The sequence below is a fragment of the Arabidopsis thaliana genome, assembly GCF_000001735.4.
Source record: "Arabidopsis thaliana chromosome 1 sequence".
Taxonomy (NCBI): domain Eukaryota; kingdom Viridiplantae; phylum Streptophyta; class Magnoliopsida; order Brassicales; family Brassicaceae; genus Arabidopsis; species Arabidopsis thaliana.
In genome coordinates, this window is record NC_003070.9 from 21,978,074 (window position 1) to 22,004,794 (window position 26,721).

General features: G+C 35.0%; 4 protein-coding genes and 1 pseudogene across 10 annotated transcripts; 2 read left to right on the forward strand and 3 right to left on the reverse strand.

The window, feature by feature from the left end:
* The first annotated feature begins 1,215 nt into the window (after nt 1-1,215).
* Nucleotides 1,216-6,360, forward strand: ARF1 (auxin response factor 1). Of its 4 annotated transcripts, none has more exons than NM_001198337.1 (15): nt 1,216-1,546; nt 2,311-2,377; nt 2,583-2,698; nt 2,954-3,049; nt 3,156-3,212; nt 3,311-3,463; nt 3,549-3,633; nt 3,787-3,877; nt 3,956-4,120; nt 4,346-4,465; nt 4,556-4,631; nt 4,751-4,916; nt 5,008-5,468; nt 5,615-5,805; nt 5,952-6,334. In NM_001198337.1, the coding sequence occupies exons 2-15, from the start codon at nt 2,341-2,343 to the stop codon at nt 6,118-6,120; spliced, it is 1,983 nt and encodes a 660-aa protein (NP_001185266.1). In that variant the 5' UTR covers nt 1,216-1,546; nt 2,311-2,340; the 3' UTR covers nt 6,121-6,334. The 4 variants fall into 4 exon arrangements, with proteins under 4 accessions (NP_001185266.1, NP_001031208.1, NP_176184.1 ...); NM_001036131.3 differs by having other exon boundaries at nt 1,266-1,350; nt 4,751-4,922; nt 4,999-5,468; nt 5,952-6,360; NM_104668.4 differs by having other exon boundaries at nt 1,266-1,546; nt 4,751-4,922; nt 4,999-5,468; nt 5,952-6,356.
* On the reverse strand, nt 6,355-12,213 carry MTR4 (RNA helicase, ATP-dependent, SK12/DOB1 protein). The gene is made up of 14 exons (NM_104669.4): nt 11,780-12,213; nt 11,422-11,622; nt 11,118-11,336; nt 10,512-10,850; nt 9,731-9,835; nt 9,150-9,260; nt 8,774-9,024; nt 8,527-8,650; nt 8,155-8,437; nt 7,906-8,060; nt 7,625-7,768; nt 7,310-7,542; nt 6,874-7,138; nt 6,355-6,776 (listed from the first exon to the last, which is right to left on the reverse strand). The coding sequence occupies exons 1-14, from the start codon at nt 12,035-12,037 to the stop codon at nt 6,498-6,500; spliced, it is 2,967 nt and encodes a 988-aa protein (NP_176185.1). The 5' UTR covers nt 12,038-12,213; the 3' UTR covers nt 6,355-6,497.
* A 1,240-nt stretch (nt 12,214-13,453) lies between these two features.
* AT1G59770 lies at nt 13,454-14,580 on the reverse strand (annotated as a pseudogene; the record flags this gene model as incomplete). Its single annotated transcript has 1 exon — nt 13,454-14,580.
* Nucleotides 14,581-15,146: 566 nt separating this feature from the next.
* On the reverse strand, nt 15,147-21,559 carry AT1G59780 (NB-ARC domain-containing disease resistance protein; the record flags this gene model as incomplete). Of its 2 annotated transcripts, NM_001333867.1 has the most annotated exons (5): nt 15,147-15,393; nt 15,541-17,228; nt 18,486-18,626; nt 18,760-19,612; nt 21,438-21,559. In NM_001333867.1, the coding sequence occupies 4 exons, from the start codon at nt 19,601-19,603 to the stop codon at nt 15,385-15,387; spliced, it is 2,682 nt and encodes an 893-aa protein (NP_001322497.1). The 2 variants fall into 2 exon arrangements, with proteins under 2 accessions (NP_001322497.1, NP_176187.1); NM_104671.1 differs by lacking the exons at nt 15,147-15,393; nt 21,438-21,559 and having other exon boundaries at nt 15,508-17,228; nt 18,760-19,618.
* Nucleotides 21,560-23,430: 1,871 nt separating this feature from the next.
* On the forward strand, nt 23,431-25,502 carry AT1G59790 (Cullin family protein; the record flags this gene model as incomplete). Of its 2 annotated transcripts, NM_001333868.1 has the most annotated exons (10): nt 23,431-23,579; nt 23,659-23,752; nt 23,892-24,083; nt 24,168-24,215; nt 24,307-24,510; nt 24,593-24,670; nt 24,751-24,840; nt 24,944-25,024; nt 25,124-25,258; nt 25,339-25,502. In NM_001333868.1, the coding sequence occupies 10 exons, from the start codon at nt 23,431-23,433 to the stop codon at nt 25,387-25,389; spliced, it is 1,122 nt and encodes a 373-aa protein (NP_001320902.1). The 2 variants fall into 2 exon arrangements, with proteins under 2 accessions (NP_001320902.1, NP_176188.1); NM_104672.1 differs by lacking the exon at nt 25,339-25,502 and having other exon boundaries at nt 25,124-25,312.
* Nucleotides 25,503-26,721: the final 1,219 nt, after the last annotated feature.

Sequence of the window (26,721 nt, forward strand, 5' to 3'; positions counted from 1 at the left end):
TAATTGGCCAAGAAGCGATGACTAATGTTTTTGCCAAAAATAAAACAAAATCTCAAATCTCAAAGCCTGTTTCATATCTCTTTTAAGAAGAGAGAAAGAAACTTAGGATTCCAGAACTAAACGTCGAAAGTTCTTAGATATCTTATTTCAAAGGGTTCTCCTCTGTCAGAAATTCTAGAATAACAGATTATTTCATCTTAGGTGGACTGTCATTTCTTCTAACTAGGCTAGTAGCAAATCATTATGCCCAATTTAAAGCTAACTCGCTCTCCATCTCCATTCGATTAGATTAGTAGTTAACTTTAAACCACCAAAAAATTTTATACATTTATTTGTTAGAGAATATTTGGAAGAATTGGGTGGTCTCGCTTTGTGCCGCTTTCTTAGCTCAAGGATTTTTGGATTCTATCTACATGAACTTCGTTATCAATTTTGATGCTTGATATTTTTGCCTAGAGTGTTTCAGTTTTTTTGTTTTTCTTTTCTTTTTCTAGCAGAATTGTCACATGTTATATTCATATTTTGAGTATTTTCTAAGAAACAATTAGGATGCTACATAGACATATTTTTGAAAAGAATTAAGAAAAAGTAATAGGTTTTGGAATTTTGCAAAACAAGCGAGAAGATGCTACACTTGATTGTTTTCAACAAAAATACCCTCAGAAATAATGGATGAGATTCACATGATAGCACTAAATCGCTACAAAATCTCTTCACTAGTGTCTCCTCCATAGTCAAATCCGAGCTCCAGATAAAAACATTACAGATTCATATGACAATATTAATTTTGTCACTCATATGAATTTGGTTAAATATATAATCTAATTTGAAAATACAAAAATCATGATTCATGATGCACCTTTCAATTCACATAATGTTGAAATACAGAAAAAATAATTACTCTCTCATTTCTTTATAATATAAGTTTTAGAAAGAAACCAAAAATTGTCTCATAAAGATAAATGTAGATTTTTTTTTAATTTTATCTCCTATTAACTAGGGTTGAATTAATAAAACAACTAATGAATATTTATTAAACACGAATATATTTGTAGTAGTAAAAAAATTCTTAATATGTATGCAAAGTCTAAAAACATACAAGTTCACTAATCTCTACTAAATTAACAGCTAAACCCAATAAATCCGTTAATTATGGCTAGTTTAGTGAATTTTTCTCAAAGAAAAGCTCTTTTTTCAAAGTTAAGGAGACTAGAGAGCAAGTCATTTGCTTGTGGTTGGAAACAAAAACCCAAAGCGACGACACAATTAAAAAAAAATATAAAGAGGAGAGGAGAAAAAGAGGCAAGCCATAGCCAAAGGGTTCGTGTCGGCTTCAACCAAACACTGACGGTGTGTGTATACACCTTTACATACACACCTTTATCTCTCTCTCTCTCACATCTTTGTTACAAATCAATCTTCTACTGTTTTCTTTTTCCTCTTCTTACATTATTTTTTGACAGCAATTCTTAGTTTCTCTTCTATCCCCTTTCTGGGTTTTGTTTGAACCCTAGCTCGCTTTGGATCCAGTGGTTTTAAGTTAAAGGTTCGATTTTTATTTCTGGGTTTTGCTTGTTTTGCTTGGTTCTGCTTAGTAAATGTTGGAAAAGGAGGAGACTTTAGAGGATCTGTAGTCAGATTTGAGCTGGGTTTGTCGATTTTACTAGGATTTTGATTTTGGGGATAATCTAGATCAGGAATCGTTACTTTGTTTCATATCCAAAATTCAACTCTTTTTCTCGTTCCTGATCTAAAAATCGTTCCTTTTCAAGCTTTCTAAATGAGGTTTCTCTTTGGTGGTTCTGAAATTTTGTCTGTAGCTGTTGTGTTCTTCTCTTAGATTTGATTCTGTATGATAATTTTAGGTTCTGAGTTTGAAGTCTTGTCATTGTAGAGATGGTTTTAGTAACAGTTTTGGTGTTGCTTTGTGTGAAGTTATTAAGGACTAAAATCTGTTCATTTTTGGTATGTTATTGAGCAGGTTCTTGTCTTGCTTTTGCTTTATTTGTTCTTTCTTTTTACCTCTTTGTTTGAGTGATTATTGGATTTTCTCTTCAAATTGGGTAATAAAATTTTGAGAATCTGAGTCTTGTGATGTGCTTTAGACACAATGTAGAACAAAGCAGTTACATAAATGGCCCACATTTTTGTCAGTAAATTTATGAATGGGGTTTTAAATGTTTCTACATAATAACATCTATCAGAGTTTTGTTTGTCTAAATTAGAGGAGGATAGGTCCATCTTCTTCTTTTCTCTTTCAGAATAACATTTCAATCTTATAGTTTTCTCTTCTTTTGTTTTGTTGCCCAGGTAAATTTATCGAAAGTAAGTAGATTCCTAATGGCAGCTTCCAATCATTCATCTGGTAAACCTGGAGGTTCGTGGAATATTTCTTGTTTTTATACCATTCTTTGCTATTTTCTACTGGGAATCCACTTTCTAAGCTTGTTTGGGGATTCTGCATAACTTGAAATGGATGATTAAGAACTGGATAAGGGTTTTAAAGCCTTGGAGATTGCAACCATTGCTTTGTTTTTGAGATATATTGTTGCGTCACATAACCCATATCTGTTTCTTTGTAGGAGTTTTAAGTGATGCTTTATGTAGGGAGCTCTGGCATGCCTGTGCTGGACCTCTTGTAACCCTACCTCGTGAAGGGGAACGAGTTTATTATTTCCCTGAAGGCCACATGGAGCAGGTTGGTTATTGGGTTGAATCATTTAACATTATCATTTGCTAAAGCCGGTTATGTTAATTGGACTGTTATTACTGTGTCAACTGTCGCTTCAAAATACCTTGTTGGTGCTTTCTAGTTTAAAAGTAAAATCACAAAACATGTATTGTTGTATAGAACGGATAAATGCACTACCTGTTTTGATTTCACATGATTATTGTTTCTTTCATCTTATCTGATTATCACATTTATGCATTTAATTGGTCACTTCCTGTGCAGCTCGAGGCATCAATGCACCAAGGTTTGGAGCAACAGATGCCTTCCTTCAACCTCCCATCTAAGATCCTCTGTAAAGTTATCAACATCCAGCGCAGGGTAGGCTAAATTCCATGATATATGATAAAAGTTTCTTACCTTTTCTTCATGAAATGGGTTGGCTAAAGAATATTATACCTTGTTGTGCTTCACTTTGCAAGCTCAGGCAGAGCCCGAGACTGACGAAGTATATGCGCAAATAACCTTATTGCCAGAACTGGATGTAAGTAAATTTTGATGGTTTGGTGTTTCACAAAAAACGGTTCGGTAATTTTTTTTCCTGTACTTGATTTTGGTGAAACTATTGTGTTTGGTTATCAGCAAAGCGAACCCACTAGCCCAGATGCCCCTGTTCAAGAACCTGAAAAGTGCACCGTACATTCATTTTGCAAGACACTAACTGCTTCAGACACAAGCACACATGGTGGCTTCTCGGTGCTACGGAGACATGCAGATGATTGTCTCCCACCCTTGGTCAGACTTGCTTCCGGTGTTCTGGTTGCTTTTTGGAAACATCTCCACTGCTATTTTGTGTAACAGTTTGCTTTCTCTTTTCTAGGATATGTCCCAACAACCACCGTGGCAAGAATTGGTTGCAACTGATTTGCACAATAGTGAATGGCATTTTAGGCACATTTTCCGAGGTTAATACACTTGGTATCTTATTATGAGATGGTCTTTAAACTGTGGTTCCTTTACCCCAATGCTACTGCTACTGGGAACCTTTAAAGCTTTACATAATTTTGCATTAATATTATTGTTTCACGTTTGTTTTAATCATAAGGTTGTGACTACAGGCCAACCAAGGCGTCATTTGCTAACAACTGGATGGAGTGTTTTTGTTAGCTCGAAGAAACTAGTGGCTGGTGATGCTTTCATATTCTTAAGGCAAGCTCCTCATTTCATTCGTCTGGATATTATTTTTGCCACATACGGCTGGACATGTGACATAGTATTATCTTTCAGGGGTGAGAATGAAGAGCTCCGAGTAGGTGTTAGGCGGCACATGAGACAACAGACTAATATCCCGTCATCTGTCATTTCAAGTCATAGCATGCATATTGGGGTCCTTGCAACAGCAGCTCATGCCATTACAACAGGAACAATCTTTTCTGTCTTCTACAAGCCAAGGTCTCATCAAATGGTCCAAAACACATCAGTTGCTGCATCAGACTTTCAGCTCCATTTAGAAACTGAAAATTTTGCTATGTTAGATTTATTTAGCCGGTCTGGGACGGACACACCAGCCATTTTTTAATAAATATGCATCTTATTCCATTGAGTTACTGTTGCCTGCATATGCTTGATGATAATCATTTTGCTGCAAATCCAGGCTGACATATCTTCTATTATCAGGACAAGTAGGTCAGAGTTTATTGTGAGCGTCAATAGGTATCTCGAAGCTAAGACCCAGAAGCTGTCTGTAGGCATGCGTTTCAAGATGAGATTCGAGGGGGAAGAAGCTCCCGAGAAAAGGTATCAAAACTAACTATATTGTTTTCTTTTTGCTGATAAAGCTGAATATAACTTCTAGTCTTTTTTTTTGTGTGCGTTTTAACTATGCAGGTTCAGTGGCACAATAGTTGGTGTTCAGGAAAATAAGTCTTCGGTCTGGCATGATTCTGAATGGAGATCGCTAAAGGTTAGAATATTCTACTGTTATACTTTGCAGTGGAGCAAGTTGTGGATTTGTATTTTCTTAGTTGAATGAATAGAGTGATGCATCTTAATATGCTTATTGGCAATCTGATCATGCTTCAGGTTCAATGGGACGAACCCTCATCTGTATTTCGTCCTGAAAGAGTTTCACCTTGGGAACTTGAGCCCCTAGTTGCAAATAGTACTCCGTCTTCACAACCTCAGCCTCCGCAAAGGAACAAACGACCAAGACCTCCTGGTTTACCTTCACCAGCCACTGGTCCATCTGGTCCTGGTATTCTGTGTTCTTTTCTCTTTGAACTGTTCTTCTTTGTGGCGGCTCTTGCTCTTTTTATTGATGCTCTCTTCAGTTACTCCAGATGGTGTGTGGAAATCCCCGGCAGACACTCCTTCCTCAGTGCCATTATTCTCTCCTCCTGCCAAAGCTGCTACGTTTGGTCATGGTGGGAACAAATCATTTGGAGTATCTATTGGATCAGCCTTTTGGCCCACCAATGCAGATAGTGCAGCTGAATCCTTTGCTTCAGCGTTTAACAATGAATCTACTGAAAAGAAACAAACTAATGGAAATGTCTGTAGGCTTTTTGGGTTTGAGCTAGTTGAAAATGTTAATGTGGATGAATGTTTCTCTGCTGCCTCTGTGTCTGGTGCTGTCGCTGTAGATCAACCTGTCCCATCCAACGAGTTTGACTCTGGCCAGCAATCTGAGCCATTAAACATCAACCAATCTGATATTCCTTCGGGGAGTGGTGACCCTGAGAAATCCTCTTTGAGGTCTCCTCAAGAATCACAAAGTAGACAGATACGTAGCTGCACAAAGGTGTGACTATTAGCCTCTTGTATCGCTCGCTCTTTCTTTGAAGATCAATTTTTTTTGTCACAACTCCAATATTGGTCTTAAATTGGTGGACCGTGTCTGCGGCTTGCTTTTGACTAAAACGCAATGTTTTTGGCAATTTGATTTAGGTGCACATGCAAGGCAGTGCAGTAGGCAGAGCTATTGATTTGACAAGGTCAGAGTGTTATGAAGATCTGTTCAAGAAGCTGGAAGAGATGTTTGATATCAAGGGTGAACTCTTAGAATCTACCAAAAAATGGCAAGTCGTTTACACCGATGATGAAGATGACATGATGATGGTTGGTGATGATCCATGGAAGTAAGTGCATTTGCTGTCTAATACTCTAAATTTTGTTTGGTGTCAACAAATAAAGCAGTGGTTAAAATTGCAAAGCATCATCTGCTGTAATGTGTCCTTTTGCTTTACCGTTGATGATCATTTTGGTCTTCTCTTTTGTGCTGCAGTGAGTTCTGTGGAATGGTGAGGAAGATATTCATCTACACACCTGAGGAAGTGAAGAAACTTTCACCGAAGAACAAACTCGCAGTCAATGCAAGGATGCAGCTCAAAGCTGATGCAGAGGAAAATGGGAATACAGAGGGCAGATCATCATCTATGGCGGGATCAAGATGAGTATATCACTGTGTTATGTTTTAAATGTACTTGCCACGTAGGAAATATGAAAGCAGAAGCAAGAGATCGTTAGACAATATGAAAGTTGAGATGTCTGTGTATAGCAATGAAGTTTTATGTCTTCAAGTCTTATGAATTCACTTAGATGCAATGTGTTTTGAGGAGTTGTGTAGCTTTTGTACGGGAAATATGGAAATTAAGTTTCACGTCTTGTTCTACCTTGAACAATGGTCATGGTCAAAAATAAAATTATGATAAATCTCCTCTTGCTTTATAGTTCTTAGTACACATTATAAGACTTTAAGAATAAATGATGGTACAAACAAAATTCGTTGCTTTTGTTATAATCTTGTTGCCAGGATGAAATAAGCACGACATCACAAGTAGAGAGACGCCGCGAATACAATGTCTCTTTTGATCTTGGAAACAGCTTCTTCTAGTTTAGCTTCAAGCTGTGTTTCTCCTATAGATTTTGCAGCTACTATGAGCTGTTGCAGAACTTCCTCCATTCTCCTTATCGCTCTGATCAAGCTCCCTTCGAAAACACGAGCAATCTCCATGACCTCATAGAATTTGGACCCTTTTGCCCAAGCATACACCGCCTCCATTATATCAGGTCTGAAAGACTGCACAAAACTCTCCACGTCTATTTCGACCTGTCAATGTCATAAAAGACAGAAAGTTATGGACCAAAGCCTCTTCAAATGGTCAAATTCACTTTTAGCTGAGCAGAGAGAATATGTTAGTGAATACCTTGCAGTCAAGCTGAACTTCAGCTACACGCCTGGCTGTGTCTTGTAACTGTATGAAGAGCAAGTCGAGTTCTTCTCTGGGTTTAGCAGCGTCGGGGAGTCTCTCTCGCCATACAAAGCAAGAGAGGAGCGAAACCAACTCCTCCACCTTTGCATCCTTGAAGATACCACTGAACATTAACTCCGTTAATGTCAATTCTTCTGCACTACTGATTTCACATGCAACCTTACCCTTCAACTCCACGACATTATCACTAGTGATGTATCTGCGTTCAATAGCATAATGATAAAAATTAAGCTAATAGAATCAGCAATGGAACATACAGTCCCATAACATTAAAAAGAGCATGATAGAATGATGTAGCTGACGTATAAGATTGAGTTGGTTTCACAAGTATATTTTGAAAGTGAATGAAATAAATTTAGCAAATATTTACCCTAGCCTTCGTAAAACACGCTTTCTGGCCTTGAGTTCATCTTTAAACGCCAATGCTGTTGACGATCGGACAGTTTTCTTAAGTGACTTGATCTTGGCTATTAGCTCTTCCTTCATCTGTAGAACTTTCAACTTTTCTGTTATGAGTGGAGATTTTGCAATTTTGTGTTTTTCAAATAGGTTTTCCAGAGCCTCCAGCCGCCGAACTGTCTTTTTGTAAGAGCTGCTCTTAATCTAATGAAGTAAAAGTTGTATTCATCTCTTGTGACAAATGAAAGAGCAGAAGCAGAAAGGTACTGGGGGAAAAACAAAATACCTTCATATCAACTTCAGGATCTAGGGGTATTCCATCGGGATGTCTAGAGAGTAACTCAGAAACCTTCTTCAGAGCATTCTCTCGAGCTTCCAAAGGTACAAGATCTTTTGGTATATTCATGATTGCACTGCTTAAACTCTTTATCTGTCAATGATAATAAAGAAAAACAATAAGATCATCAAGAGCAGAATTTGGGGAGGATAGCTATACATGAATGTGTATAAGATTATATAGGACTATGAAGAGGAGAAAAGGAAAAGAAAACGGAGCAGTCATGATACCTGCGATAAAGGAACAGTGACCACAACAGGCTCACCACGTTCCTTAATTGGCACAGCCTTAACTTTCTTTTTGCCAACGCCATCTTTGCTAACCATACATCTAGTCAACACATCTACGGTGTAGTTTGCATCCTCTGGTCTTCTACTATCATCATCTGAATGAATTAGTCATGCCAAGACAATAAACGGATTACATTGTGTGAACGGATTAATAGCGCTATACGAAAAAATAATTCTCAGAGTTCCAACCTTCAGATAAACTTTTGACTTTGTTAAATTTCATGATCACTCCCCATGTATCCTGGTCTTCAATGCTGAATGATTGTGGCTCTTCATCATCATTTGTGCAATCGAGACAAACAGCTCTGTTTGGCAGCAAAAAGGGTAAGCAGTACTTTGGAGTGAACACAATTTCACGTATATCCTTCTTCAGACTCTTATATTGCAAAATCAGGTTATAGTAATTTTTTAAGCTTTCTTCTTCTTCAATCACCAAAGAGTCTCTCTCTTCTTCCAGAGATTTTATTTGCTTCTGCGAAGATCAGACCACAATCAAATCATATACATAAAGTGAACACTATATCATCAGGAAATCTAACATTTTGCATTTTGCAACTTCACCTCGAGATCAGGTATAGCACGATCAGCTTGAAACTGAAAGAACGAATTTCGCAGAAGATTCTCAGGATCACCTTCTTCACACCGCAATTGATTTAGAAGCATGTTATAGCTCAAATGGAAGGCACTGGTGAATAAAGGAAACAAAACAGTCTTGGTGAGTGAATATGTCAAGAACTCTAACCCTCTTAAAGCAGACTATCAATCAGGTTGATAATAAAATAAATATCAGAAATACTTAACAATGTACCTGTTCAAAGAATCAGCACTTCCTTTGAGCATTGATTTAGCAACAGCGGGTTCCATCTTCTCGTCAACCATGAGGATGCAGATACCTCGTTTGTCAATACCTCGACGTCCGGCACGACCACTCATCTGTATGTACTCTCCACTTGATAGCCACCGGAACTTGTCTCCATCAAACTTACGTACATTGGTAAATACAACCGTCTTTGCCGGCATGTTCAATCCAATACTAAATGTCTCTGTTGCAAACAAACACTAAGAGAAAATACTTCAAACTTCAGTGGCAATACTTCAAACTAAAGGAAAACATCACAAAATTACATAACAAAAGGTAGCAAGAATTGACAATATGAAAATTGTAGTTCTACGCCTTCACCTACCTTAATAAGACCTTCCTGAAATAATATCTCAATTACTTCTTTCAAAATTGGAAGCAGTCCTGAATGATGAACGCCTATACCACGTTTCAAGATGGGTAAAATATTTGACACCTGCAGTACATGAAGCCATGAATCATGTCAATTTCGCTGCAGGACAAATATATTTGCCAAATCGCATCTGAAACTAGATCAACTAAACAAGCACCAAGATGACCCTTTATGGAACATCAGATGTAAGGAATATAAGCTATTACATGTTACATGTTAGAGAAAAGATTAATATCTAGGGAAAAATCAATTTTTGTGCAAGAGGAGAGCCGGCTACAAGGCAAACAAAATAAAATATAAAATTTGAGATAATAGAGGCGAGATTGGTGGGAAATCTACTACTTATAAGCCAATAATACTAGCCATTTCCTACAGAGATGTGCACATGATCATCCTAGCGCACAGATACCTCACAACATTAAAACATGACAATATGTTTCAAGAAGTTGTGAAAAGTATTCACAAAAGATATAGGTTAAGGTGCATTATACAAACACTCAGGCATCTTAGAAAGAGCTTTAATGAATGCTTGCCTGAGGTAGCTTTTTATCATCATCTGAAAGCATATCAATTGCACTAGCAAAGATTGTCTCCACAGCGTCTTTCTCATCATCGCTGTTCAAAACCATCTTAGACATCTGTGGAACAAACAGACAGGTATTAGACTCACGTTTTAACAGTAAGACCCACAGTACGCAGACAATGAACTTCAGGTTGTAAAATACACATAAAATAAAACACACCACAGAGTACGCACTACAAGGTGCAGGCAAACACACTAGAAAAATCATAAAAAACAAAATTTGAACAGTCTATACAAACAAAAAATATAGAGATTGAAGAGACCGTTGCTGCAATGTAATAACAGACTATCAAGATTAAGAATGACGAAAGTTTTTTAATTCAGTGGTGGGAACAGTACTATAGAAAAGTCTTGATTCAAGTGAGGACTTCTTTTGCGATCCAACTCATACAGTATAATATAGGTACCGCATCTTCACATAAGACTCCAGGAGCTTATCACAGTCACTCCAACCCAATATCAATTTTAAAAGGATAAGACTGATCCCAAGCATAAGAAGAAGACAAACTAAAAAAACACCTAACTTTCTGGACCAATTTTCTTATTTCAGCAGAAACAAATTCAGATTCATGTTTGGCTAATAGTTACAAAAAAATAACATCCCCAAAATGAGATGACATTCTCATATGACAGGGTAAAGATCCAGGGATTTTGAAAGAAGTCAAATAAAAAATTTGTCGGTAAATGATTTATTTACTTGCATTAGACAAACAGAAGAAGAGGAAACTAACCTGCATAGCAAGTGCCTCGCATTCCTTTTTGCTGAAACTGAACAAAATCACGGGATCATATTGCCGCTGAATTATCATTTTCACCAATTTGAAAATATCACTTTCTTCACCAAGTTTTCCAATCACTAATCCCTTTTGAAACTTTCCATTATCTCTTTTCTTGTCACTCTCATTAGTCGGAACCAGTGCGTTGAGAGATTTCTGGAAGCTATCCTCATGAAATTTAGATTTTTCGTCCACAACCAAGTAAAGTCCATTACCTCCAGCAGGAAAGACATAGTGCTGAAGTGGAGTTGGCCGATAATCGGTGTAAACAATGTGACATGGTTGTTGGTGAACCTGCAATACCAATTCTATAATCAAATCTCCAGAGCAACAACGCCAAAAAAAAAAAAAAAAAAAAAAAATCATTTGTTATAAACAGGCTGTTTTACTAAGTCTACTCAAAGAAACACGACATATGAAAACTATATTGCATTTTGCCAAGACATGTTTCTACTTCCTCCAAAATAAATAATTGATGTGAAATCATAATTACAAGTTGATACAAAAATGTATCAATCCATTCACAAAAGAGAGGTAGAAGGAGTAGCAAGAGTGAAATACCTTTGCAACCCAATCAGCAAACTCCTTGGCATTGGGAACTGTTGCCGATAGAAACACAAAACGAGAATTCTTCGGAGCCATTACAATACTCTCTTCCCAAACCACACCTCTTTCGCTATCACGCATGTAATGCACCTCATCAAAAATAATCCACGCAACCTCCCGCATAATCTCTGACCCTTTATACTGCATACTACGCAAAATCTCCGTAGTCATGACCTGAAACAAAGAACACAAAACTAAGAACAAATAGCAAATAAAAGAAACTTCTGAGACAACATTGAACAGTTTAAAAGGTACTTACAAGACAAGAGGCATTAGGATCGATAGTCACATCCCCAGTCATCAAACCAACATCAGAAAACTCTTCTTTAAAATCTCTGTACTTCTGATTACTAAGTGCCTTTATAGGAGAAGTGTAAATAACTCTCTGGTTTTCCTTCAAAGACATGGCAATAGCATACGACGCCACAACAGTTTTACCAGCTGATGTATGAGCTGAAACCTGAACATGAAACCATACTCTTCAGTTTTCTCACAAAACTAGAAAAGTTCACAGCTTGAACCAAAATATGTAATCTTTACAAATTGATTCACCAATTCAATAGGACAGATTAGAAATTCAGTGACCAAAATCAATTGAAGCCAGAGTAAAAGCTTACCATGACTGACTCGCCATTATCGAGACACTTGATAGCTTCAGATTGGAAGGAGTCAAGTGTAAAGGGGAAATCTTTAGCTGGTGGTTTATTGTGAACGGAGGGAGCAAGAGGAACGTAATTTTCAGGGAAGGAAACATCGTGAACGCAACCAACTAGCTCTTCGTTGATGATTTGGGTGGAATCGTCTTCTCTCTGAACCTTTTGCGGCGGAGCAGAATCAGAAGATTCCTCCACTGATTTTCTCTTCACGGAACCCATGAGAGAATGGTGTGTGTAGTTTTAGTTTTCCGCCGACGAGAAACGATTCCTCCGGTGAGTTTCACGAAACGAAGACGATGAATACTTTGTCACTCTGCGTTTTAGGGTTTCCTTTAAGCCCAATTTTGTTTACTCACTTAAGGCCCAAATTGTTTTTATTTTCTCCACGATAGCTGTTGGTTCATTTTTTTCCCATTGGCTCAATTTATGAACTTAATCATTCTGAATATAAGAATGTTAAACTTTTAAAAAGAAGAAAGGAAGATAACTCTCATTGTTATTTTCTTGTATGTAGTAATTTACATACCTAAATCTTTTAATTTAATTTTAGACTAATGCAAATTTTATATACCCGTTTTGGATTTCATGTCGGTAGTTTCAAAACGTTTTTGTGCAAAAAAATACTTCTCAAACTCACCAAATTTTACAATTTTATTTTCTACCTCTTTTAAATACAAATTAATCATATTAAATCCAAAAAAATAAGAATGTAACCATTTTTTTTGTTACCGTCAAATTTATAAAATTTTGTCAATTAATATGTCAAATCGAAGTCTTCTCTAGGAGGACTTCAATTCTACCTTTAAAATTTTGAAACTTTTATGTATGTGGCTGTGAAAACATTTACAATATACGTATAAAGCTATATTGCATATTATTTTATTTGTTTTACTTCGTATGATTAATCTGCAATTTTTGGAAATATATGGTAAAGTAGCAAAAATTAGCAAGTTGGAGGATTTTTTTTGACACAAAACCTTTCCAAATATAAATTTATTTTTACTAAAAAAATTCCAAAAACATATACTTTTAAATAAACAAGAAAGAGAATGTGTTCCCCTTTCTCTTGATAATCATGTGAGTATGTGCTTAGACTAAAATTTACCTGGTACTCTCTTCTTTTAGAAATATCTCAATCTTCATCTTTACTAGAGAAATAATACGTAAGGAGTATGTTGGAATTTTATATATTCTTCTCCTCCCTTATTAGACAATCTGTTTGTCCATTTTCCTCTTCATATATTGACTTATAAGTAGAGATGTTGTGGTGGGTAAAAAAGCCCAGCCCGACCTGAACCCAAAATAAACCCGCCCACCAAAAACCCAACTTTAGAAAATTCAAATGGATTTTTGATTAGTGGGAAAGCCCAAAAAAAACCCGATTGTTCTGATACTACCCGTGGGTACCCAACTTGATTTTTGTCTTTTTTTTAGTGTTTATGTTTAATTACTAATATACTATTATATATATTTTATATCTATATTTTGCTTATAAACTAAGCTGGTATGTAAATATATCATGTAAATTTTTTTCATAGCAAAATAATAATAATTTGTATGTCAAATTAAACAAGAAAAACTTAAAAAGTAATCAAATATCTGAAAATCAATTTAAAACAAAAATACAACATCTTCTCATATTCCAGAGCTACTTGCTACCGATGTAGTAGCTTCAATTCCATCATCAAAGTATTCTTCAATGTCACCTACAATTAGAAGATATAAATCAACAAATGAAAAAAAATTAAGTCCAAAAAATTAGACTATTCTTTTTTTACCTTCCAACTCTGCAAAACCACGCAACCAGTTCCTAGTACATAACAAGGCTTGAACATTTCTCGAAAGAAGGCGGTTTCTGAAAGGGTTTAAAATCCGACCTCCAATACTGAATGATGACTCAGCTGCCACTGTAGTGATTGGAATGCTAAGTATAGCAGAAGCTAGAGAAGCTAAATCACCATAGCGTTGCCCATCGCCTTTCCAATAGCTCAGAACCTCCATGTCTGTAAAAGACCTCAAATCTAGCCTTGGATCATCCAAATAATTTTGCAAATTGGACTTTGTGTTGTCAGAACCAGGTTGTATGCTCCTCTCAAGCTCAAACACATCCTGTATGATATAGAGTATAGACACTAGTTAGACAATAAAGATGATATGATATAAACAAGGAATGGAGAAATACTTACATAATTTGGATCATCCTCTAGTGGTGATTCTGTAAGAAGGTCATGTGGAGTTTGGGTTGTTGAGAAGGTGGAAGAAGTCCAAACTTTTTCCCTGTGCTCTTTGTAAAGATCTTTCAAATTGTCCACAACAACATTGACCTTTTCTTCCGAACTACTCGAATCCACCTTATTATAAGCAGATTTAAGAATCTGCACTTTCAACCTTGGATCTAGAATAGCTCCCATAGCTAGAATGATACTGTACTGATCCCAATACTTATCAAACTTTACTTGCATCCTACTAGCCATCTCTTCCACTCTAAAATCACCACAAACTGCATAGTCTTTCAAAAGACGCTCAATTTTCCACACTTGCAGAAAATACACGTTAGCAGTAGGATACTTGACACCTGAAAAGTAAGTAGTGATAGTACTAAACGGCTAAAATCAAAGGAGAGAAAGGACATCTAATATCAAGTGAAACTAGAGTTTGATTTTTCAAGGAGATGACGAGAGACTTACGGCGGTGACTCCGGCGGTGAAGACGGCGGTGACTCCGGCGGTGTAGACGGCGGTGACTCCAGCGGTGACTCTCATGGTGACTCCGACGGAGAGAAGAGGAGAGAAGAGAGAGAGACTGTTGTGGTGGTGGCAAAATTTTGGGGAAGAAAAGGAATTTAGGGTTTCTCAATAGAATTGGCAATTGGGCTATTGGGCCTTTAACATACTAAAATAATAAGTTAAAACTCACGGGTACCCATAACCCAGTAGGGTAAAACCCGTGTAAGACTTTAACGAAATGGGACCTGCCCATTTAAAACCCACGTTTTATTTTATACAAAAAGTAGATCAATGGGTTTGAAATTTTAGATGGGTTTCGGGTACCCAGTGGGTTTTAACCCATCATTAACATCCCTACTTATAAGTTTTCTCAAAGAAGTAATGTATCATGAAATACCTTTTTAACTTTTGGCAAAACATAGTATCGAGAGTCTCAAGAAGTGGCATTGATCCTTCTTCTACTATCCATTCTTCTAATTCAAGTTGTGCAAAAAAATTTTGAGATTATCCTAAATAGTTCGTTCGATTTTTAGAATTTTAAACCGATATAAACATTTTATAAACAACAGATGACGCATAATTTTTTAAAACGTAATATGTAACGAAAAGGTAATCAATTTGATAAACAGAACAGAAAGCAGACCAAATAACTTGTTTTAATAATGACTTACCATACAAACACCATGATAATTAAAAAAAAGAAAGAATAGAACTGTATTTTTGTTCATTTAGTATGGTAGTGGAACAGTAGCCAATAGTTTGATTAGGAGCCAAAACACATCAACACAATGCAACACAGTTATTATGATATTATAGCCTCACAATCCAACTGAGAAGATATTAATTGACCTGAAAAACAAAGAGAGAATAACTAGTTATATTTCCATGAAAGTACATAATCAAATTTGTTTTGCATAAAAAATGAAGACATTCTCATTCCTTTAATCTTTATGAAATTGTTTCTCAGATGATTGGACTAGGGAAAGAATATATCACCTCGTTGTTTTCTGGTTCTTGTGGCCAGTTATATCGAATAAGAGGGACGTGTTGCATTTTATAGTAATCTTCTCCTCCTTTGGATACCTTCTTCTGAAATACTTTTTCATTTGTGCGGATAGCCAATTCCTTTAATGAACTGATAAATCGCAGCCCATCTGGAATCTCCTTTAATTTCTTACAGTCTACAATATGCAGAGTATGAAGAAGGGGCATGGAGCCTTCTTCTACTATCCACTCTTCCAAGGCATCTAGTCCCCATATTTCAAGCCTGTGCAATGGAGGAAACCCACCGCCGGTGCAAACCATTCTCCTCCCAACATAGGCGTTGTACCATAAAGAAACCACTTTCAGTTGTAGCAGTTTCTCTAGAGTTGGCATCGGATCCTCCTCCAAAAAACAATATACTAGAGATATGGTTGTAAGATGAGAAGGAAAATGTTGCACATCAGGTAACATCGGCCTATATATCAACTTCGGGTGCTTGAACTGAACGGAATTCTCGGAAGGTGTTACTGTAAGATCTTCCAAGTGTCCCAACATACTTAGAGCTGAAGACAGAGTTTCCATATGCAACCCCTCGCCACTGATTAAGATTTGGAGGGTCCTTAGCTTTGTCATACGGTGAAGATCTGTCACACTGCTATCCTTTGTTGAGAAATTTATCAACGTCTCCAATTTGAGTAGATTACCCAGTTCCAACTTTGTCAAACTACTTCTTTCCCATGGTAAGCTGAGGTATCTCAGTTCTAGCATCTCTTTAAAGACATTGGGCACGTTAATCAGCTGACCAGAATTTATACGTAGATTGAGATAGAGCAGCGACTTCAGGTTCCGCAAAGATGAAGGTAAATAAGTTACAGATGCCTGATATAAACTCAAATACTTCAAGTGGATGAGCTTTCCAATGCTAGAGGGTAACTTCCCTCCTTTAAATTTAGCTCCATCGAGATCTAAAACCCTCAACAATGGTAACTCTATGAAGTTTGATCCCATCGAAAACCTACTATACCCAACTGGAATAAACAAGAGAGATCTAAGTTTGGAATTCTTCATATCGTTCTCTCCACTAAAAATACTGGTGTTGTACACTACGAGTCTACGTGATCTGCTAGAAGCTAGAGAGTGTACGCTTGAGCTGCTGGTTGGATCAGTAACAATCTGTAAAAAGTTCTCTTCCTTGGCTTTTAACAAACAAATCTCCCTCATCAAGTCATGCAACTGACATTTTTCAAATCTCGAAGTCAACGCGTCTCTTTCGGAAATAACCATATTTCTCTTCACTAACTCTTCTATGTAGAGATCCGCAACATCTCGAATGGTAGCTCCCTCGTAATTCCCAGGATATGTTATTCCTTCTGCAGCCCAGACATAAGACAATCTCTCTATTTCGATTTCATGATCTTCGGGATAAGAGGCTAGGTAGAGTAAGCAGTGCTTCAAATAACCAGGCAATCCTTCAAAGCTCAAAGACAGAACATGGTTAACCGAACTGCTATCGTTTTCATTGGAACTAGTCCCTCCAACAACTATGTGAGATATAATATTCTCAGATATCAGTTTCCACTGACGCAATGTGTGTTTGGCATCTAATAACCCGCCTAACAGTTTGACAGCCAATGGTAGTCTTTTACAATGTTTTGTCATCTCCTTAGCCATCTTTACCATTTCTTTATCAATTATATATCCTACACAACATTATGCAGTCAAAAATCAATCACCGTTGGATCTTTACTTTTGTAAGATATAGAGAAACTAGACTTGTTTGATTGGATCAATTGTTGATTGTTCAAGTGATTTTTACTAATTGTTTTTTTTTTATTACTTTTTCAAATCATTTGGTATTAGAATAATTGCTAAAAATGTCTTTTCAACACTATCCCTTTTCAATTCTACCATTTCGTATTTGCCATTTTCATTTGTATCATTTTCAAATTTTTAATGACCATTTTACCCTTATTTGGAAATTGTTTTATGTTAACAAATTTTCGGAAAAAAAAATCTCGCCAAAAATATTCGGAAAAAAAAATTCCAGCCAAAATGGTTCACAAGAGTTTTAAAATGGTTTATAAGGGTTTTAAAAACTCTTGTAAAATTTTTTAAAACCTTTCGTAAGGGTTCACAAGAGTTTTAAAATGGTTCAAAAAGAGTTACGAATGTTTTAAAATACTTACAAAATTTTTTCTAAGAGTTAAAAAAATGATAGTAAAGACTTTATAAGATTTTAAAAGGATTTACAAAAGTTTAAAAATTCTTGTAAATCCTTTTAAAACTCTTTACAAACTCTTGTAAATCTTGAAATACTATTGTTAAAGGTTTTAAAATGATTTACAAAGGTTTTAACAGGGGTTTTAAAGTATTTAAAATGTATTTAATGACTTTATAAAGATTTTCAGAGGTTTTAAAAAATTTACAAATATTTTTAAATGCAATATTTTTGCTAGGAAAAGTTTTGTTATAGTTTTTTTTGGCGGGGAAATAAATTTTGGCGGAAAATTTCAGTTTCTAATTTCATGTTCTCATTAAATGAGGGTAGTTGGCTCATTTTTCAAGAGAAGAGATATTTTTTAAAATAGATAACATAAAAGAATATTGTTGTAAAAAGGTAGTAGAAAAAAGGTAGGTTTGCGAATCCCTTTTTTAATTTTTATTTTGTTTAAAATAATCGATGGCTAATTTGCGCCGTAATATTTTGTTTCCTTAAATCATTCAAATACAAACATTTCCTAATTTTTGTCACGGGCTATATCTGCCTCCTTCTGTTTTCTTTTTGTTAATATTTCTCGCAAAGGAGGAAGCTTTTAATAAGAAACTCAATTTTTCCCCTTTATGCTTTTTTCATTTTCAAAATTACGAAAGAGGGAATTTTGTGACAATAAATTGAGTAGAAAAGAGTATGATTTTATAATATAGATTTATAAAACAGTCGGTCTAAAAAAGCTTACCAGTTATTGTTTTTTGCTTAGAAAATGCTATCCTTTGTAAAAGTTTCCAACATTCGTCATGAGTTAAGAGTTCTGGTTTGAAAGTCACACAATGTGGATGTATTGCATCGTTGCGTGAAGTAAGTAGTACCTTCCAACCAGCTGCAATAAACCAAACATAAGTGTTTGTGAGGAATTTGGGTCCTGTTATCTCTTTTCTTAGAAAATATCAAATGGTAAACATATTAGATTCGCCTAAATTATTATATAGTTATATATGTAATAAAAGGGTCACCTTTTCTCTCTGGAAACATGGGCGCTATTCTGTACCAGTCCTCTCTTTTCCATAGGTCATCAAAGACGATCAAAGCTTTTTTTGTTTCCAACAACTGAAAGAGTTTCTTCTGAATATCGTCTTCCGGCAAGTCTGAGTCTTTATATTTAGGACTAAGATTCCCCAAGATGGTTTTCCACACATCTTTCCGTGTAAACTCTTGTGATACACACACCCACGCAAGTCCATCAAAATGACTTTTTACCTTATCATGATCAAAAATTTGCCGTGCAAGGGTGGTTTTGCCAAGACCACCCAAACCAGTAATAGATACCCCATGACTGCTATCGTTTCCCACCAATTCTTCAACCAATTTCTCAACATTTTTCTCCAAACCAACAAGATTGCTCTCAGATTCACTAGAAAATGTATGACGCAACTCCCTTTTCCTTTCCAGTTGAGCATGCGAATCCACACCGTCCATAATGTCTGATTTTATGCCTAAATTCTGCATAACTTGGATAACCTTGGAGATCCTCTTACTGATGCTTGTGATTTGCAAGGCAATCTCCCTACGACCACCTGGAAAGCAAGCAAGGCTTCTCATGTTGACACTGCCTTTTAGAAGAAAGATTTCTATTATATCCTCAGCATCATAAGTGATTTCCTTTATCTCTTCAAGGCAGTTTCTTGCAAGTGCACGGGTTTGTTTCTTTGCATCTGCATCAGATAGAAAGGCCATTAACATCTTCAGATCATCTCTTAGCTCCGTAATTTGCTCTTCAACTCCCTGGAATCGCTCATATTCTTGGCTCAGGAGTTTCCAAAGCTTTTCAACACCGAACGATACAATTGAATCAACCATATATAAGTCCTGCATGAATAGTACGAAAGTAGAGGTGAAACCTTTTTATAATGAAGAGGAAACATTAATTAGCAAGAACCTACATCACATATATTATATATAAGTTCAAACTGCTAAAGATAAAAGTGATTTAATATATACTTGCATTTTTCATTATTAGCAGTCTATCACATGATTCTTTAAGAATAGGTTTGGCTTAGCTAAATTTTTTTTTGGGCAAAAACATACTTGACTCCATTAATCCACATACCAAATACAAAGTTCAAACAAACATCCAACACATGGTTCGAAGTCAATTACGTCCGAGTCTTATGGAGTCTAAGTAGTGGAGTTGTGGAATTGAGTCAGTTCGTGTAGTGGAGTTATGGAGTCTGTTCCTATTTTTTAGTCGTTTTGTTGTTCCTTTTGAGTCTTTGTAAGGCTATTTAAAGCCATCTTTTCACGTTAATGAAGTATCACTTTTAGCCAAACAATTCACAAACTAGCATTCTAACAAGTGAATGGTAGAGATAGAATATACGATAATTTGACGGAAGATCCAAACATCGGAGACAAGAACTTGAACGTAGTTTGCAACAAGCGAGAGAATGGCGAGTCGAAAATCATTCCACAAAAACTTGGGGAGATTGAAGATTAGTTACGGTCCAATAAAGACATAATAATGTTGAAAAGAGGTTCTTTAACTTGAATATCACCGGCTTAATATCCACATCATCTAAGAATCTGGGTAAAGTACATAAACGGTTCCTTCAAAAGGAGGTGAGAGTCCAAACCAAGGTTCTTTCTATTAAAGAGGATAATTGTAACATAGAGTTCTTAGAAAAGATAAAACGATTAACAACACTAAGGATGTCTTCCTCCAAGGTTCGTAACAAATTATTAGCTTTCCTAACCACCGATGTCCGCACAAAGTGAAATTGGAGTCCTTGACCAATATCAGCAATGTCAAGAGACATCAAAGGATTAGGAAATGCCAAAATATTTATAAAAAAAACAGACCTGGGCCAAGATGCTAATTGGGTTAGCCCTATTATTTCAGACATGGGCCGAGAAAGATATCTTAGTGGGCCAAGAATTGAGAAACCCATCTCAAAGAAAGAGTCCATCTGAGCAATTAGGGATTTGAGCAGATCCAGAAGTTGAGGGCTGCTTGGAGGGGGATGCAAGCCGTCGTGGGAGACCAATAGTTAGGGACCAAAGGTTTTGCAGGTTTGGAGCTTCCGCGATTGTGAGTGAGAGAACTCACTAGCTTTGTCAATGAAAACCCATTGGAGAGCCAATGAATCACCACCCAGAAGATAGACGGTCCAAGAGAGACTTCTCTTGCCACAACGAAGTCGAGTGTGAGATTTCTTCTGAAGGGATTTGAGCAGATCCAGAAGTTTAGAAAGGAAACTAAGTGATGGAAGAATATTCAACTTTTAAAGATGCATCGCAGTGGGGGAACGGTTTCAGCAAAAATAGAACGTGCAGAGAGCTGAGCGTAAGAGTAGTCACCGGCCACCACCGTCTTCCTCTGCCGTGAGATTGTTTTGCCTTTTAAAACCGGTGAGGGATATAGGTTTCACGAGGGTTTATAGAAGTAAATCGGAAAAAGGAAAAACGTGAACAAACAAAGGTGGCCAAGGAAGCAGAACAAACTTTTGAGGATTCAAGTTTCTTCAAACATGATCTAAGATTTTGCATTGTTTAAGAAAGAAAAAAAAAACTAATTGAACGAGTAGAGTCGAATTGATGGAAACAAATCAAGGACAGAGCAAAAGACCTTCTGCAATCAGAAAACAAATAAACTTTGACAGAAAAGTAAAAATCAATAACAAACAAACTGGCTCACCTGTCGAAACCACTTTTTTCTCGTTGTCCTTTGGAAGAAGAAAGATGATTGTTCTTTGTTCTTTAGTTATGAAGTCTCAGCTTATTCTTAGATATGGGAGTAAGTATGAAATCGGTAGCCAAGTTGACGATATTTAAATTAAAATAAGACCGGGAAAAAGTTAAGACTTTGTTGTGCATGTGCAGTGCACGTTAAAACTTGGGGTCAATAAATAAAAAACCAATATCTTTACTCCGGTACTTTTAACGTTTCTTTAATTATTTGATCCATAATCTCCGTTAAATCTTAATCTTGACAAATTACAAAAAATAAAAACAAAAAAGGCTGGACACGATTACTATTAGTTATCACTCGCTTCATAGTCGTTACTTGACTTTTACCCGGACGAAGAAAATAAGTATCCGTAACAAACAAAGTGGATACCAACTACCAAGTATTAAAATTTTAATACTAGCAAATACAAGTCAAGTAGTATATATGAAAAATAATATAACTACTTGATCCATTTTACCCATTACACATTTTTGTAGAACAATAATACAGCATTATGTTGTCCCACATTTGTTTTTAAAGAAGTTAGGGGGTGATTGGCTATATGCTTTCAAGACTTTAAAAGCAGTCTAAAGTTCTCACATTTTGTTTTTCCAATTAGGCTTTTTTACTAATTTCTCAAAAACTTTTTTTTTCTTTTTTTTTTTTTTCTTTTTTTAAACCTCATAAACGAGGCTTTTCAAACAAAAAAATATTAAAGTGATTTGTTTCTTTTTTCTATACTATAAAAAAATCTACACATTTGAATTCTGAAAGCTTTTTTGTTTTTAGAAAAGTTTCCGAAGCAGTTTATTTATTTATTTTCTAATCATTTGATAACTTAATTTTTTTGGTTAGAAAAAAACATGGATTAAAAACCCTTCACTTTTTTTCTAAAAACATGTAAAAGATCTTCAACTTTTTTATTGGTTTTAAACCATAGGGTAGATTAAAATATAGTTTTCAATCGTAAGATCCATAAAGATATTTTTTAATAGATTATATGATTCTTTAATCTCCGTCAAATCTTGACAAATATACCAATTGAGCTCCCCACATGGCTTTCTTTGCATTGAATTACAAAAACTTATGCTTTGTAGAAAGTAGAAACTAGATTTAGAAAAGAGCTAAAAGCTACAACTGTCACATTAATTCTGTTTTTATAAATCATCTGCTTTTCTTGTCTTCAGATATAATTTGAACATTCAATAGATTTAAGGATGTTCAGTTATCTGGTATTTACAAGATTTAACAATTTCCTAGTGATTGTTAACTATACTTCACCGCATCAGTTGCCAACATAGTCAAAAACTTCAATACTTTTTTTGGCCAAGTTCATGTCTCAATGGCATATCAACCCCCAAAGCAACCCATGGAAAGAGAGGTTTAAAATTCCAAATATGTTTGTTATCAATCTAAACATTTGAAGTGGGCCAAGTGACACTACTGACATGAAACTTAATTATTTAGAATTCTAACCTTATATTTTCTCTAGTTTTCTCTTCTATATATCTAGATATATCTATATATTTATATATTTATTGAGGTCTGAGATATATTCACAGCCTTCTCAACGTTGGCTATATATTTGACTTCCGTTTTTCTTCTAGGTCTTTTATTGCGCAGTTCAATACTCAAAGCTAATTACGGTGATATCGGAATCCATATCTTCAGGTACGTGACTCTTAGATTTAAGGGTTTTGATCGATTTAGGTTTACGTCATCTTAATTACTTTCAAAGACTGGTTTCATTCTCGCGTAATCTCAATGGACGCGTAACATCATGTCACTGCTCTAATTTGTTTTGGTTCGTGGTTGGCGATAACTATAAGATCAATTAGTTTAATTTGGAATATAAACAATTTGGATGCAAAAGTCTCAATAATAATTACCTCTCTCAAGCCCTAAATTTTGTTGTAACTATCTTAAATTCTTCCAGAAATTTGACTCAACAGATCTTGAAATGGATTCGAGAAGAATGTCCCGACCCAGACAGATTAAATTTGAGGAAGGATGGTCCAACATTCAGAAAGGTATTACCAAGCTGATAAGGATTCTAGAAGGAGAGCCTGAACCAACATTTTATTTTAGTGAATGTTTTAAACTTTACACGTAAGTAATGTTTGTGGTCTTATGTAACGTTTGCTAACAGTTTTGTACCTACCACAGTAATTTCTTATGTGATTCACAGGATTATCTACGATATGTGTGTCCAGAGATCCGATTATTCACAGCAGCTTTATGAAAAGTATCGTAAAGTAATTGAAGATTATACTATCCAAACGGTTAGTACCAAAACTTTTCATTTGGGTTAGTTTCTTAGATATCGTGCACAAAAATATCAATGTGTGAAGAAAACATGTTTGTTTTTCTTAACTTTAACGCAAAAGATGTAATATAGTCTCTTTTTTATGTGCGGTTAAGGTGTTGCCGTCTTTAAGGGAGAAGCATGATGAAGATATGCTAAGAGAGCTTGTTAAGAGGTGGAATAACCATAAAATTATGGTCAAATGGTTAAGCAAGTTCTTCGTTTATATTGACCGTCACTTGGTTCGTCGGAGTAAGATTCCAATTCCATCACTAGATGAAGTTGGATTGACATGCTTTCTTGACCTGGTTGGTGATGAGTATTCCTATAGCTCTTTATTTTTCAATGCTGCAAATGTATTTGTAACTATCCATGCAAATTATTTGCTTCAGGTTTATTGTGAGATGCAGTCCACGGCCAAAGAAGTTGTAATAGCACTTGTAAGTATTTGGTATATGTAATGAAAAAAACTATGGTCCAGCATTATTCTTTTTTTTTTTTTTTTATGTCTAACAATGTAAGTATTGCCAGATTCATAAAGAACGTGAGGGCGAACAGATAGATAGGGCACTAGTGAAGAACGTATTAGATATCTATGTGGAGAATGGGATGGGAACCTTGGAAAAATATGAAGAGGATTTTGAAAGCTTCATGCTTCAAGATACTGCTTCTTACTATTCTCGCAAGGCGTCAAGGTGGACCGAGGAGGATTCTTGTCCTGATTACATGATAAAGGCATGTCCACCACTACTATGCTATTATTCGATTTCAGAAAAAGTTTATGTATATGTATTAACGTCAGTAATTTATATTGCAGGTTGAGGAGTGTCTAAAGATGGAGAGGGAGAGAGTCACTCACTATCTCCATTCAATTACCGAACCCAAACTAGTTGAGGTTGGTCATTTCTGACTGTATTTTGAGCTGTTTACAAACACTGATAGTTATTGAACTTGGTTGTTTATTTCTGATTGCAGAAAATACAAAACGAATTGTTGGTTATGGTTACAAAAAACCGCCTAGAAAATGAGCACTCAGGGTTTAGTGCATTGCTAAGAGATGACAAGGTAAAATGGACTTTTGTGGTTATAATTCGTAAACAAAATATCATTTAAAATTAATTATATATATATTGATGGAGCATTGCTATATATATATATATACTTTCAGAAGAATGATCTCTCTAGGATATACCGTCTTTATCTTCCAATCCCTAAGAGGTTGGGACGTGTTGCAGACTTATTCAAGAAGGTTTATTTCATTTTATTTTTAAACTTACTTTCTGTTTGATTCCAAAACAATTTCTTTTTTTTAACTCACATTGATTTTCATATGTGTGTATAAAAACAGCATATTACTGAAGAGGGAAATGCCCTTATCAAACAAGCTGACGACAAAACTACTAATCAACTACTAATTGAGCTACACAATAAGTTCATTGTCTATGTCATCGAGTGTTTTCAAAACCACACCCTCTTCCATAAGGTTAGAGTTTTGTTCATGTGTGTCTATCTTTTCCAACAATATTATATCGAATGACCATAGTTTCTTTGAATGCATTGAAGGCATTGGAAGAGGCATTTGAAACCTTAAGAAGTCAAGGAGGAAGTGAGTAGCTTTTTCAGTGATGAAGTAAGAAAGATACGCTTAATTGATGAAAGCATATTTGTTTTTTTTTTCGTATTGTCAAAGATTTGGGTGAATTATAATGAATGATTTTCCTATTTTTGCTACAACTTTGCATATCATGATTTAGTTAATGATTTTTAGTACTTATGAACTATGATATGCAATTAAATTATTCAACATTAAAACTACTTAAAGTTGTTGTTTTTTGCTATATTTTCTAAAAGATGACTTTATCTACTATTTATTAAAATTTCAAATTTATGAAAAATGTAATAGTTTATGTATATATAGATGCATTATCCATATAAATGAAAAAGAAAAATGAACAACTACTTAGTTCGTTTATTCTTTCTCTATTTATATATGTTATAGGGATCATATTTACATAAATAACAATTATTTTATAAAATATGATTGTTAGTTGATTGTATAGTTAATTTGAATAAGGTTGAATTTTTTATATTTAATTTAAAGTTATGCATATACGTATGTTCAATGGAAAAAATCTTAGAAAAATTAAATGCCTACATTAATAAATGTTACTACATGTGTATCTTTGAGACAATTTAAAATAACTTATTTAATGATTTAAGTACAAAATATATTTTAAACTCAGATAAGTATTTAATTTCATTTAATTTAATCATGTTTTATTCCTTAAATGATACATATTTTGATTATTTTGCATATTCATTAATCATTAGTATCAAAAGTAATTGATTAAATTATAAAATAAAACTTTGAATTGGGTTGGATTTTATGTTATATTTAATTTGAAGTTTATGCATATAAGTATTTTTACTGGAAAAAATCTTAGAAAAATTAATTGCCTACATTAATAATTTTTACTACATGTATATCTTTGAGACAATTTAAAATAACTTATTTAATGATTTAAGTACAATATATATTTAAAACTAAGTTAAGTATTTAATTTCATTTAAATTAATCATGTTTGACTCCTTAAGTGATACATACTTTGTTTATTTTGCATATTCATTAATCATTAGTAACAAAAGTGATTGATTAAATTATAAAATAAAATTTTGAATTGGGTTGGATCATGTTATTTAATTTAATTGTGAAATTGTTAATGCATTTTACTGTTTTTTTATGTAAGGAAATCTCAGAATGATTAATGCACCCAATCAATTTAGGGGGTAGAAGAAGTGCAATGAAGAAACTTTATAATCTTATATAAGAAATCTTCTAGGCCTTTTCTCCTACACTGGCAAATCTTCTAAGCTAATCGGATAAGGTGAAATTATATTCATACTGTTCGGAATCTTCAAGTACGAGATGTCTTAGGTTCTCCTATG

Excerpts from the sequence above, each read along its gene's own strand:
- ARF1 (NM_001036131.3), top strand. The coding sequence starts at position 2,341 with ATGGCAGCTTCCAATCATTCATCTGGTAAACCTGGAG. Across the intron at positions 2,378-2,582 it reads TTCATCTGGTAAACCTGGAG|GAGTTTTAAGTGATGCTTTA; the intron begins GTTCGTGGAATA and ends GTTTCTTTGTAG. Across the intron at positions 3,634-3,786 it reads TTTTAGGCACATTTTCCGAG|GCCAACCAAGGCGTCATTTG; the intron begins GTTAATACACTT and ends TTGTGACTACAG.
- MTR4 (NM_104669.4), bottom strand. The coding sequence starts at position 12,037 with ATGGGTTCCGTGAAGAGAAAATCAGTGGAGGAATCTTCTGATTCTGCT. Across the intron at positions 9,261-9,730 it reads ATGATAAAAAGCTACCTCAG|GTGTCAAATATTTTACCCAT; the intron begins GCAAGCATTCAT and ends CATGTACTGCAG. Across the intron at positions 8,061-8,154 it reads AGTCAAAAGTTTATCTGAAG|ATGATGATAGTAGAAGACCA; the intron begins GTTGGAACTCTG and ends TAATTCATTCAG.